This window comes from Trachypithecus francoisi, unplaced genomic scaffold (assembly GCF_009764315.1).
Source record: "Trachypithecus francoisi isolate TF-2019V2 unplaced genomic scaffold, Tfra_2.0 Lachesis_group8, whole genome shotgun sequence".
Lineage (NCBI taxonomy): Eukaryota > Metazoa > Chordata > Mammalia > Primates > Cercopithecidae > Trachypithecus > Trachypithecus francoisi.
Window position 1 is genome coordinate 7,914,380 of NW_022681473.1, and position 13,751 is coordinate 7,928,130.

At 56.6% G+C, this 13,751-nt stretch overlaps 1 protein-coding gene across 1 annotated transcript; it reads right to left on the bottom strand.

The window, feature by feature from the left end:
• Positions 1–5,806: 5,806 nt before the first annotated feature.
• On the bottom strand, positions 5,807–10,699 carry TMEM151A (transmembrane protein 151A). Its single transcript, XM_033205590.1, has 2 exons — positions 10,458–10,699; positions 5,807–8,259 (listed from the first exon to the last, which is right to left on the bottom strand). Exons 1-2 carry the CDS (start codon positions 10,530–10,532, stop codon positions 6,928–6,930), a joined length of 1,407 nt encoding a protein of 468 aa, XP_033061481.1. The 5' UTR covers positions 10,533–10,699; the 3' UTR covers positions 5,807–6,927.
• Positions 10,700–13,751: the final 3,052 nt, after the last annotated feature.

Consider the following 13,751-nt stretch of genomic DNA (forward strand, 5'->3'; position numbering starts at 1 on the left):
TCCGCCTCCCGGGTTTACGCCATTCTCCTGCCTCAGCCTCCAGAGTAGCTGGGACTGCAGGCACCCGCCACCTCGCCTGGCTAGTTTTTTGTATTTTTTAGTAGAGACGGGGTTTCACCGTGTTAGCCAGGATGGTCTTGATCTGACCTCGTGATCCGCCCGTCTCGGCCTCCCAAAGTGCTGGGATTACAGGCTTGAGCCACCGCGCCCGGCCCTTTTTTTGTTTTTTTGAGACGGAGTTTCTCTCTTGTTGCCCAGGCTGGAGTGCGATAGCACGATCTCGGCTCACTGCAACCTCCGCCTGCCGAGTTCAAGTGATTCTCCTGCCTCAGCCTCCCAAGTTGCTGGGATTACAGGCATCCACAACCATGCCTGGCTAATTTCTGTATTTTTAATAGAGAAAGGGTTTCACCATTAGCAGTTGGTCAGGCTGCTTTCGAACTCTTTGCCTCAGGTGATCCACCTGCCTCGGCCTCCCGAAGTGCTGGGATTACAGGCGTGAGCCACCATGCCTGGCCTGAAAGCACTTCTTACATGCCCGGGCTTTACTTGGCTTAATCCATGTAAGATTCATAACAACCAACATGAAGTAAGTGCCATTCTTACCGCAATTTACAGAGTAGGAAGCTGAAGGCACGTGCCTAAGTGCATTAAGCCATCTGCCCTAGTTGACCAACTAGTAAGTGGAGGTTTGAACCCAGGCAGATCCTGTGATCTTTACCTCCTACAACAAAGCCAGTCCATATGTGATAACCAAGTCTCTAATCAGAAAATGCCCACACCTGGCCAGATGCGGTGGCTCACGCTTGTAATCCCAGCACTTCGGGAGGCTGAGGCGTGTGGATCACTTGAGGTCAGGAGTTCGAGGCCAGCCTGACCAACATGGTGAAACCTCGTCTCTACTGAAAATACAAAAATTAGCCAGGCGTGGTGGCAGGCGCCTGTAATCTCAGCCACTCAGGAGGCTGAGGCAGGAGAATAGCTTGAACCCGGGAGGCGGAGGTTGCAGTAGCTGAGACTGCACCACTGCACTCCAGCCTGGGCGACAGCGAGACTCCATCTCAAAAAAAAAAAAAATAGAAGAGGCGGCCAGGCGTGGTGGCTCATGCCTATAATCCCAGCAGTTTGGGAGGCTGAGGCGGGTAGATCACGAGGTCAGGAGATTGAGACCATCCTGGCTATCACAGTGAAAACCTGTCTCTACTAAAAATACAAAAAATTAGCCAAGCGTGGCTATTCGGGAAGCTGAGGCAGGAGAATGGTGTGAACGTGAACCCGGGAGGCGGAGCTTGCAGTGAGCTGAGATTGGTCACTGCACTCCAGCCTGGGTGACAGAGTGAGACTCTGGCTCAAAAAAAAAAAAAAAAAAAAAAAAAGAAGAGGCTTGCCGTGCAGGTGCCTGGCTTAGGCAACTGACTGAATGTGACTGAATGGTAGCTCTATTTCCTGAGATGGAAGACAGAGAGGAGTAGGTGGGGGTAGGGGTAGAAATTACAGGTTCTGTTCCTGCCATGCTGTGCATAGCCCATGTCAGGAGAGAGCAGAGGCAGAGGCAGCTGGGGTTTGGGAGCCAGACTTTGCACCACTCCTCAGGCATGAATTCTCCTCTTGAGAACAGTTTAGAACAGAACACCCTGGCTTGGTGTTGACTCCAAGAGAGTCTGAACACGTGACCACCCCGTCTCCCATCGGGAGATTGTGAGCTGAGAGCTGTCCATCAAACACTGGGGTTTCTGGGTCCCTCCTCTTCCTGGCTGTGCAGGCCCAGTGCCCTCCCTTGTGAAGTGCAGCTGGGTTTAGAGCCTTGTGACAGTGATCTATTGCATGTAACAAATCACTCCAAAATGTAGTGAATTAAACAAAGATTTATTTCCCCTCATTCTTTAGGACAGCAGTCTGGGCTGGGATCAGCTTGGTAGTTCATCTGCTGGTCTCATCTTGGGTCACTCCTGAGGCTCCTGTCATCTATGGCTCAACTGGGCCTACAGTGTCTAAGATGGCCTCAGTCATCCCATATCTGGAGCTGATGCTGACTCTTGGCTGGGGTCCTCAGTTCTCCACGCAGCCTCAAATCTGTCAGGAGGCTTGGCTGGGCATCTTTATAGATGGTGGTCTCAGGATTGCAAGAGGGCAAAGGTGAAAGCTACAAGAGTCTTTGAGGCCTAGCCTCAGAAGTGGGCCAACATCTTTTCCCTCACATTCCATAGGTCACAACAAATCACAAGTCCAGCCCAGATTTAAAGGGGAAACAGATTCCACCTCTGTTTTTCCTTTTCTTTTCCTTTTTTTTTTTTTTTTTTTTTTTTTTTGTGAAATAGAGCCTTGCTCTGTGGCCCAGCCTGGAGTGCAGTGATGTGATCTCAGCTCACTGCAACCTCTGCCTCCTGGGTTCAAGTGATTCGCCTGTCTCAGCTTCCTGGGTAGCTGGAACTACAGGTGCACACTATCATGCCCGGCTAATTTTTGTATTTTTAGTAAAGACGGCGTTTCACCATGCTGGCCAGGCTGGTCTTGAACTCCTGATCTCAAGTGGTCCACCTGCCTCAGCCTCCCAAAGTGCTGGAATTATAGGTGTGAGCCACTGCGCCCAGCCTGATTCCACCTCTTGAAGAGAGGAGTGGTAAACAATTTGTGGCCATATTTAATCTACCGTAGGCCCGAAGGCCTCCATAAATGATCTGAGCAGCTCACTCTGCCCTGGGAAGGCCCATATCTGACATGCCACCACCTTGCTCCCTTAAAACAGCACTATAAAGAGCTTGGTGTTCATTTTGCAGATCACTTTACGGGTATCAATCAGTTAGGAATGGCAAATGGCATTTCGCTCAGTGGTCGATTGCATTTTTGAAGATAGCCACTAATATATCTCCCATCCCACATGCTATTCTAACAATGTGACATTGACAAGCCTCCACAGAGAGATGAGATCCTATATTCCCTCCCCTTGAAACTGGGTAGACCTTCATAATAGCCTTGACCGATGGAAAGGGGCAGAAGTGATGTCATGTGACTTCGGAGACTAGATCATAAAGGGAAATACAGTTTTCACCCTCTCAGTACACTTGTTCTTGGAACGGAGCCACCACGTTATGAGGAAAGTCAAGCTACGTGGAGATGCCCTGTGTGGGTGTTCCCACCAACAGCCCTAGTTAGGCTCTTAGCCCTCAGCCCTCAGCCAGCATCAGCTGCCAGACATGTGAGTGAATGAGCATTCAGATGATTCCAGCCCCAGTGTCTGAGTCTTCCAGCAGAGGCCCTGGATGTCATGGAGCAGAGAAGTCATTCCCACTGTGTCCTATCTGAGTTCCTGACCCACAGAAGCCAGGAGAGAGCATAATAATTATTGCCCTTTTTTTTTTTTTTGAGGCGGAGTCTCGCTTTGTCGCCGGAACTGGAGTGCAGTGGCCGGATCTCAGCTCACTGCAAGCTCCGCCTCCCGGGTTTACGCCATTCTCCTGCCTCAGCCTCCCAAGTAGCTGGGACTACAGGCGCCTGCCACCTCGCCCGGCTAGTTTTTGTATTTTTAGTAGAGATGGGGTTTCACCGTGTTAGCCAGGATGGTCTCGATCTCCTGACCTCGTGATCCGCCCGTCTCGGCCTCCCAAAGTGCTGGGATTACAGGCTTGAGCCACCGCGCCCGGCCAATTATTGCCCTTTTAAGCTACTAGGGTTAGGATAATTTGTTATGTGGCAGTAGATAATTAGTAAAAGCTGCTGGTAACAGACAAGAAAAAACAGTGGGCTTAAGCAGACTTACAGTTTATTTCTCTTTCTCATTGAAGTCTGGAGGTAGACAACCCAAGGGATGACATGGAAACTTGCATGGTGTCATCAAAAGCCCAGGATCTTTTACCTTGTTGCTCTGCTATCTTCAGCACGTGGCTACAATTTTCAAGGTCACTTCCTGCTCCAAGATAGCTGCTGGCATTCCAGCTATCACATACACATCCCAGGCTGAATGAAGGCTGAAGCAGAGAGGACAAAAATGGCCTTCACCAATACTGCTTCCATTCAAGGGGCATTCTTGGAGATCCCTTCCAGCACCTTCTGTTTATGTCTAATATCCTATAATTGAGCCACACAGTCATACCATATATGCCAGGGAGGCTGGAAATATTGCCTTTTAGCTGGGCACATTGCCATCTGCAGCAAAACTGGGGTTCTGTCATTGGGGAAGGGAGGACAATGGATAGTGGACAGTGGGCAGTTGTTGGCTATGGTGTTAGAGCAGAATGGTGGAAAAAGGGTCTTTCTCATGGCAAGGAGCTGGAACCAGCATGCTGGCCTCCCTACCTGCTGGAGCTTATTGATTGATTGATTGATTGATTGAGACAGAGTCTCAGGTGGAGTGCAGTGGCAAAATTTCAGCTCACTGCAACCTCTGCCTCTTGGGTTCAAGTGATTCTCCTGCCTCAGCCTCCTGAGTAGTTGTCACAGGTGCCTGCCACCACACCCAGCTAATTTTTGTATTTTTTGTAGAGACAGGGAGGGTCTCACCATGTTGGCCAGGCTGGTCTCGAACTGCTGACCTCAAATGATCTGCCTGCCCCAGCCTTCCAAAATGCTGGAATTACAGGCATGAGTCACTGTGCCCGGCCACCCACTGTAGCCTTCTTGAATGTTTGGGCACCATAGGGTTTTCCACCTAATTTGCTTCTGAATGGGGAATTGATTTCACTCCCAAAGAAGAGAGGCTGTCGGTTAACGCACAGGGAGAGCTCTGGTCTTTCACTCCACCCTCCCCACAGAGCCAGCAGGTAGCTGGACTTTTGCTAAATATCCTAATATCCTAAAATGCAGCCTTGACTGTATCACGTCCCTGCCCATCCCCCTTCCACGGTTCCAGATTGCCCAGTTTGCTCCAGTGTAAGGACAAATTCTAGGGTTTGGCACGGAAGCCACAGCAAAGCCTTCCATGGTTTCTTGCTTCTATCTCCTCATCACACCTCAGCTCATGCCCGGCAGCCAGGCCTTTGTCTGGGCAGCATCCGCTGTCTAAGATACTGCCTGCCCTGTCTTTGTTTAGGGAAATCCACCCATTCTCCGCACCCTTCCAGGGTCACCTCTAGCTGTTATGCCACCTTTGCGTGAATGGGAAAAGGGTCCCCTTTCTCCAAGTGGATGTAGCTCCATGCCAGAGTTTGGGGAGTGGCCTGTAGGCTGGATTCCATGCACGCTTGCCCCTTAGCCCACTGCCCTTGCACAGTGAACACCCTTTACTGCTGTACATGTGACAATGCCACGTCCAGGAGTCTTTCAGAGCTCCATCAGGGAGTCAGGACCTTCCTTTTCCCTGATGTTTTCTCTGCCTTTGGATTCCATGCCAGCCTGCCCTGGTTTGGGGCTGCCCTTTCCAGCTTTGTGTCCTTCGACCTGCTTCGTGCCCTTTCCCTCAGATTGATAATGTCAGTAGCTGCTGGGGGGCACTGAACTCCAGTCACAGACCATAGCTCTTTCTCCCCACTTTGGGGACAAGCCACCACTCCTTTAGCCCTCAGCATGCCCAGCAACAGAATGGAATCCCCCACTAAGCTGGAAGAAGGGTCACCTTGACAATGCCTTAGCAGTGACCCAGGTCCAGATACCAGATTCAGGGGAGCCAGGTGCTCAGAACGACTCACATTTGAGTCTCAGAGGCCCCAGGCTAGGCAGGGGAGGTTTCTTCTCCTCCGCTTACTTTGTTCCTGTGAACACTGAAGCCCAACTCTGAGTCCCTTCCCAGAACCCCTCATCGTGCCCTGAACCACGGAGGCCCATAATGCTTGCAGCGGTGGCCTTGGACCCAAGACCCAGGAATGCACAGGCCTTCCATTCCATACCTTTATTTAATCTGCATCTTCTCAGCCTCCTCCCTTCCCCACCACCCTTGAGAGGGTGTAGAAGCCCTCGTTGAAAGGGAAGGAACCCTGCTCTCCTCCCTGGGGGAGGGTCAGTGTCCCCTGGGCCAGGACTCATTGATGGGAGAAGCAAGGGCCTACATGGTGGAGCAAGGATGTCATCCAAGAGGCTGCGGCCGAGGCCGGGCCCCTCGGATGCCCTCTAGGTCTGGGCCCCATGGATCATCAGGAAAGTGAAGAGTAGATAAGTCCAGGAGGGCAAGGAGAGGGCGTCCCTGGGTGTGTGTGACTGATGGAGGCAGACATGGACTTTGGGAGGCAGGAGCAGAGGCCAGGGGATGTGGGGACCAGGTGAGGCCCTGAGAAGGAACCCCAGGTTGTAGGGGTAGCTGAATGTGGGAGGAGGGTGCGGTGGGCACCAGGCGAAACAGTACAGGTGCATGGGGCAAGGCTGTGCTCCAAGAACCAAGCTCCCAGTGGAGGAACAGCACTGCTAGGTCCAATCAGTGACTGGCCCTGAGCAGCGGTCGAAAGGGCAGGCACGGAGGGGCCTATCAGGGGAGGATGGGAATGTTGGGTGAGTAGCAGGGCCAAGGCCATGGTGCCACCACAGCCGGCTCTTCAGCCCCAGGGAAGCCAACGTGGCTGGGCATGGCCCCAACCCGCCAATTTGTGCTTCTGCGTTGCTGGGAAGCTCCCAGCATGGCCTCAGCCCCGGCAGGCAAGTGTCCACAGGCAGCCTCTGCTGCAGGCAACAGCTGGCCACAGGACTCCTCCTCCGTCCCAGCCTTTCTGGAAGCCTCTTCTCCTGCCCTTTGTGAGAGGCCTCCAGGCCAGATCATCGGCCATCTTGGGGGGTGAAGCCACTCTGGGGGCGATTCTTAGGCTCCACTTAGGTGGCCTCCGTTTCCTCCAAAATGACCACAGGTCACTGCATTTTAGTCTGTTTGAGGACCCCCACCCCCACCCTCACCCCGCCCCTTATGTGTGGCTGGTCTGTTTTCCCGCCTGTTTTGGACGACAATCACTCGGGCATCTAAGCCCATAGTGGAATGGTGGGGAGGGGGCTACTCTGGGAGCTGTGGGGGTCTCAGAGCGCACCCTGCCCATCCCCCTGGCAGCCGCTGTCTCCGTGGACAATGAGCACCGGGAAGTAGAGGGCGTCCTCATAGCAGGGCGGGCTCTCGAGGGGTTCCGTGTCCTCTCCACGGCGCCCCAGGGGCCCCCCGCTCAGGCTGCGGAAGACCCCTGGCGTGGCCCGGCCCCCAGCACCCAGTGAGAGGCGGCTGCGGCTGAAGGGCAGACGGGGCCCGCTGGGCCGGGCGGGGGGCAGCGAGTTGCTGCTGACGGAGCGACGGCAGCGCTGGCAGCCTCTGAGGTAGGCGCCCGAGCCCGCGCCCATGACCACGGCCTCCGAGTAGCTGGGCACCAACTGCCGGTTGGAGCAGATGTGCCACTCGAGCTCAGTGAAGTCCACTGTGGCCACGCGGGACAGTGGGGGCCCGCTGGGCACGGCCCCGGGCGGGGGCGAGCTGGCGCCGAAGAGCTTCTCCACCTGGTAGTGCACGTGGGCCGTTCCATAGGCGGCCACGACGCGCAGGGGCCACGACAGCGTGGCCGCCGACACGAGCCAGAAGACCCAGGCGCGAGCGTACCAGGGCGGGCTGCGGGGGTCGGCGAAGACCATGAGCGACTCGCGGAAGTCCACGTCCTTCAGGTGCATGCCCTCGCGTGCCTCCAGGTAGTCGTCCAGGCCCTCGTTGGCGCTGAAGAAGCGCGCCCGCTGCGTGAGGTACGAGGCCTCGGCCTCCGCGCTGCCGAAGCTGAAGCACTTGGTGAAGCGCAGCCGCGTGGCCGCGTGCTCCGCCAACCCCACCAGCTCCTTGGAGACGTCGCGGACGCCGTGAGCCGAGTAGTCAAACTCGCCGCGGGCCGTGCGGCTGTCGGCGCGCTCATGGTACACCTGCGTGGTGGTGTAGGCGTCGCCGTTGCGGTAGCGTGTGATCTGGCGGGTGCGCCGCACGTAGTGGTAGCTGGTGGCCTTCCACCAGACGCACGGCGGCGCCTGCTGCAGGCGGCGGATCAGCGCCAGCACGGTGTGGGCGTCGGTGCGTGGCGCCTGGCAGGACCGCACGTGACAGTGCCAGCACTCGGCTAGGTAGAGGAGGTAGAGCAGGGAGACGAAGGCCAGCGGGATGTACAGGTAGCCATCGGAGCAGGGGCTGGCCGGGTAGGTGGGTGGCGGGCCACCCGCTCCCCGGGCCAAGGCAGCCTCGGGCCCCAGGACCAGCCGCGGCACTGTGGCCAGGCGACACCAGGCCACCACGGCCCCGCAGGCGTGGATGAGCAGCGTGAGGAGCAGGCACTTCCAGTGCGATTCGCGGCACAGGGAGCTTCCCAGGGACTGTTTCAGGGGCCGCTGCTGCAGGTGGGCAGAGAAAGGGAAGTCTGTGTCAGGTGGGGCCATCAGTGGGGCCTGCCACTTTGCTTAACCCAGCTGAGGGAGGTGATACCGTGAGCCCCATTTTACAGAGGAGGAAACTGAGGCTCAGAGGGATGAGCAGCTTGCTCCAGGCTTCACATTTCCAGTTCACTCACAGTGGCGCTGCAGATTCAAACCCAGGACTCGCTACCCCAAATCCATCCTCCACTGTGCCCTGCTAGCACTGGGCCAACTGTACACAGGACACAGCAGGCCCACCTCTGCCAGAAGGGATGGATCCTTGCACTGGCTATTGAGAAAACTGAGTTCTAGCCCTTGCTCTGCCCTGATTTGCGGTGTGGACTTGGCTATATCTCTGCCCTCTCTGGGCCTTGATTCTTGGTCCTGTTGGTCTGGGAAGCCAGGGTGGAAGGGGTCCGAGGTATAAACAGCATGGGCTTTGGAGTTTCACTGCCCAGGAGGCAGTGCTGGCTCCAGCACTTACTGTATGACTTGGGCACGTCCCTCATCCTCTCTGGACCTCAATTTCCTCATCTGTAAACTGAATCTGTTGTGAGGATTCAACAAGATCATACGTGTGAAGATCTGAGCACAGTGTCTGGCCATGGGAATAAATATGATCACCATTACCCTGAGACTCCCTCTGCTCCCTTGTTCCATAGGGACTCAGAAGACTCAGCAGAGGCTTTTGAGTCAACAGGAGCATCTAGAACGGGGGAGGTGTGAGTCTTGGGGTGGGGAGCAGATGGAGGGCCATCCTCCACTCATCTGTGCTGAGCGAGGGGGTGGGACACAGCTGCTGGGCAGCAGGGGCCACTCCCTGGCTCAGAGGGCTTGCCACACCCTCCCTGGCAGGGCTGCCAGCCTAGCTACCTCACCCCCAGGTGCCCATGGAGAGAGAAGCAGGTAGGTATACAGTGGGGAGAGCAGAAGGGTAAAAAGGGGCGGAAAAAGTGGAAACAACAAAAGAGGGGTTAAGGGGTCACCTCTCCTACCCCAGACCTACCAGGCCTCTAGAGGCCCCAGAAGAGAGGAACCATCCCCCAGCCCAGCCCAGATACAGCCTGTCCCCATCACACAGCACGGGAGCACAGCGCCACCTGACCTGCAAGGCCTGTCAGGTACACACACACTTGTCCACGCCCCTCCAACACATGCTCATCACAGACCCACCCACCATGGAGGGCCACACTGCCTGTCACCAGGAAACTCCAGACCCTCACCTGTCCCCAGAGCACAGACTCCCACAACCATAGCATGGTACACACACATAGCACACACCCATCCACCACAGGACACACACATGCACATACACGTTCCACATGCAGGGAAGCCCAGAGACATACCAGACCTTCACCTGATCACAGTGCACATCTCCCCACCCCCACTGCAACTTGACACCTAGGCTCCTCAGACCCCACAGGGAGAGACCCACCCACAACAGGACTCGCTCACATGCACACACCTAGACCACTGAGGGACAGCCCGAGCCAGGCACCCACTCACCCCTCACCTGACTACAGGGTACACACACCCCCAATTCACACACCCACACAACACACAGGCTACATTCACCCAAATGCACACAGCCCCACTCACCACCCTGTCACCCTACACATCACTCAGGGCCCCAGGTCCTGCAGACCTTACTGGCTAGGGCTGAGGGGGGCTGTCCGGGGTCCCAGTCAGCAGAATGGACCTTCAATCCTCACCTCGGGGACAAGGAGAAGGGGTACCCAGGCGCCTCCCTTCCTCTTCCCCTCCTCCCCTCTAGGCTCTGCGACTGCTGCTGCATTGCAGGCACTGCCCGGACACCTCGTGAGCTGCCAGGCTGGGCTGGGGACCTGACCCCGCGGCCCTGGCGGTGGAAGCAGCGTCCCCCGCTGGACTGCGGCACTGGGACGCGTGGGGGCCAGGCGCTGACGTCACAGGACGGGCGAGGCTGGATGAGGGGGCGCCGGGGGCGGAAGTCGCCCCCCATATTGCTGTCCAGCCGCCCCACCCCTACCCCCAACGCGGGCCCCTGGACCCCTGGCAGGGAGGCAGGTGACCCCAATGACGTCATTGGCCGTAGGGGCTCTGGGACTTCCCTCCTCAGCCCCTCTCTTGGGGTCGCCTTCTGCACTCGTCCCTTTCACGCCGCCCCAGGCCCGGCTCCGGCCCCCCAGCGCCGGTACCTCTTCCCGCAGCGGCTCGCTGTCAGGGATGAGCGTGGGCACCTCCCCGCCGTCGCCAGCGCCGTCCTCGGGCATGGTGTCCTGGCTGCTTGGGCGGCCCCAGCCCGGGCACCGGGCATGATAGGGGGGAGCACGGAGGGCTGCGGCGCGGCCCCCGGGGGCGTCCGCTTGGCTCAGCGGCCGCGGAGGGAGTGCGCGGAGCTGGAGCCTGAGCGCGGCGGCAGCGGCGGCGGCGGCGGCGGCGGCGGCGGCGGCGCGGAGGCGTTGGCGGCGTTGGAGGCTGGGGTGCCCGGCGCCCCGCCCTCCGCTGACCCCGCCCCCGCGGCACCGGCGGCGCCGCCGGCAGCGCCTGGCACGGCGGGTGCTCCGCCTGCCCCCAAGAAGCCCCCGCTGGGCGGCTGGACCCCTGGATTCTCCTCCGGCCGCGCTCGCGCTCGCGCTCGCGACCTTGAGCTGGTCTAACGCTCTGGCGCCTGAGCTTCCCGGGCTGTAAAACGAGGAAGGAGAATCTCCAAGATGGGTGGGCGCTCGCGGGGTCCCATCTCTAAGGAGTAGGCCCAGAGTTAAGCCCACCCAGATCCCATCCCCGAGCCTCACTTGGAGAAGAGGGTAGTTACAGCTGAGAAAAGCGTGATGAGTTTCACTGGCTGGGCAGGGGTGCTGGACTCAGCTTAGGACAGGCAGGCTGGGGCAAGGACACCAGGGACCCTAGGTTGCGTGACCTTGGGCCAGCATGCTCCGCTCCCGAGCTCAGTTTTCCCATCTGAGAAATGAGGATAGAGGCCGGACTGAGTGGCTCATGCCTGTAATCCCAGCACTTTGGGAGACCGAGGTGGGAGGATCACTGGAGCCCAGGAATTCCAGCAGCCTTGGAAACATGGCAAAACCCTGCCTATACAAAAAATTTAAAAATGAGCTGGGCATGATGGTGTGGTGCGCACCTGTATTCCCAGCTACTCGGGAGGCTAAGACAGGAGGATCAACTGAGTCTGGGAGTTAGAGGCTGCAGTGAGCTGTGTTTGCACCACTGTGCTCCAGCCTGTGTGACAAAGTGAGACCCTGTGAAGAAAAAGAAGAAGAAGAAGAAGAAGAAGAAGAAGAAGAAGAAGAAGAAGAAGACGACGACAGAGAGAGAAAAGAAAGAAAAGGAAAGAAAGATAGAAAGAAAGAGAAAGAAAGAGAAAGAAAGAAAGAAGAAGAAAGAAGAAAGAAGAAGAAGAAGAGAAAGGTTTTGGATTCAGTTTACAAGCATCTATCATGTCCTGTGCTTCAGCCTGTGTGACAGAGTAAGATCCTGTGAAGAAGAAGAAGAAGAAGAAGAAGAGAAGAAGAAGAAGAAGAAGAAGAAGAAGAAGAGAAGAAGAAGAAGAAGAAGAAGAAGAAGAAGAAGAAGAAGAAGAAGAAGAAGAAGAAGAAGAAGAAGGCGGCGGCAGAGGAGGAGGAGAGGAGGGAGAAGAAGAAGGAAGGAAGGAAGGAAGGAAGGAAGGAAGGAAGGAAGGAAGGAAGGAAGGAAGAAAATACATAGAAAGGTTTTGGACTCGGTTCACAAGCATCCATCGTGCCCTGCAGGGACATGGGAACTGGCTTGTATAAGATGACCCCTCCCAGGTACACGTGGCCCCAGTGCTACTACCTGGCCCTCCAGGGCCTCAGATCTTCACATCTGTGCCTGGGTCTGGCTTTGCTCCCAAACTAGACAATCTAGGCAGAAAATAAGCTGCAATACTGGTGGGTTAATTCATTTTGTATGTGTGTGTGTGTTCAGGCAAAGAGCAACTCAAAGACCATTCAATTAAACATCCTTACCCACTTAAAGATTAGGTAACTGAGATGTAGACAGAGGAAAGACTGGTCCAGGGTTTTATCTATTTATTGTATATTTGTTGGACACAGATGTTTACTGGGTGTCTTCTATATGCAAGTATTGTGCTTGGCACTGGGAAGGCAAGGGTGGAAGTGGAGAATGACAACAGGGCCTGCCCTCATGGAACTTACATGCAGAGCAAATTGGGTGCACCCAGAGGGGGCCTAGAACCCAGCCTATGACTTCCACCCCTGACCAGGTCAGGTCTCTGTTCCTTTTGTCCCTCTGAGAGGCACAAGCTGAACTGACTCTTAAAGATAACTAGGCTTATGGACAAGTGGATATGAGGGGAAGGACATCCCAGGTAGAGGGGACCTCTGGGCAGTGGCACTGCAATCAGACCACGTGGGCTGAGTTTGGGGAGCAGGAAGGTCATCTGGTGTAAGTGGATACCTGGTAGCTAATTAGAGAGGTCGTCCTCTCTAGAAAGCGGTGGCTGAAGGTCTGTGAGAGGGAGGCCCCTGAAGACTGTCTCCATGGGGGTGGAAGTGATCAGAACCTGGGTGGAGAGAAAGGAACCTCTGGGACTACAAGTGAGGCTTGGGGGCCTCACTTCGAGAAGACCACAGGCCCGGCGATGACTCAGGAGTTTCGGCTACAGCTTCAGGACGCAGATTAGCACACCTCTGCCCCCAGATCTGCTGGACTACGGGAGAGTCAATGGGACAGGCCCTGAGCAGGATCCTGCCCCACCTATACCACCCAATCTCTGGGACTTCGGATCCTCTGGGCCCCAGTTTTGCAGTATGAGTGTATGTGTGCGTGCGGCCACGCGCTCGCTAGGAGCGTGTGGTTCGAGACCCCAAATCTTCCCATCCGCAGGCCCCCGGGAGTCTACAGGATGGCGGCAGAGGCGGGAGGGCATTTTCAGCACCGGACGACGGACAGCACCCGCGCGCAGACGAGGAGTGGGAGGCGGGAGGAGGAGTCAGCATCCTGGGGCTTGATTGGCCGCTCAGTCACTGACAGTGGCGGCCTCCCACCACCACCTCCGGGACTGCTGGGGCTCCGTTCCAGGATTGGGTGAAGTGTAGGTGACGGGGGAGGAAAACAAGCCCAGAGAGGGAGGAACAGGCGCCCCGAAGGCCAGGGCTTGGTTGGAGCTCGACCGCCCCATTCCCTCCTGGAGTACGTCCCACCAAGGAAGCTTCGTTCACGACTCCGGCCGTAGGTCTCCTCTAGTCTCCCTGGTGCAGTCGTGGCAGCTTGCGTCAAGCGCCTCACCGCGCAGGCGCGCGAATAATTCTCGCCCACCTTCTTCCTTAACTCTTCTATTGGCTGTTCCCACGTGAACTGGCAAGCCCGTGATCCAATCCTGGGCACCATAAGACGCTCCTCCTCCTGTCCCTTACCCGGATGTTGCCTTCTGCCGAATCCGCTCGGGCTAGAGTCAGTCAGTGGCCAATTGGGAGAGGGGAGGGGCGAGCCGG

Excerpts from the sequence above, each read along its gene's own strand:
- TMEM151A (XM_033205590.1), bottom strand. The coding sequence starts at position 10,532 with ATGCCCGAGGACGGCGCTGGCGACGGCGGGGAGGTGCCCACGCTCATC. Across the intron at positions 8,260-10,457 it reads GCGAGCCGCTGCGGGAAGAG|CAGCGGCCCCTGAAACAGTC; the intron begins GTACCGGCGCTG and ends GCCCACCTGCAG.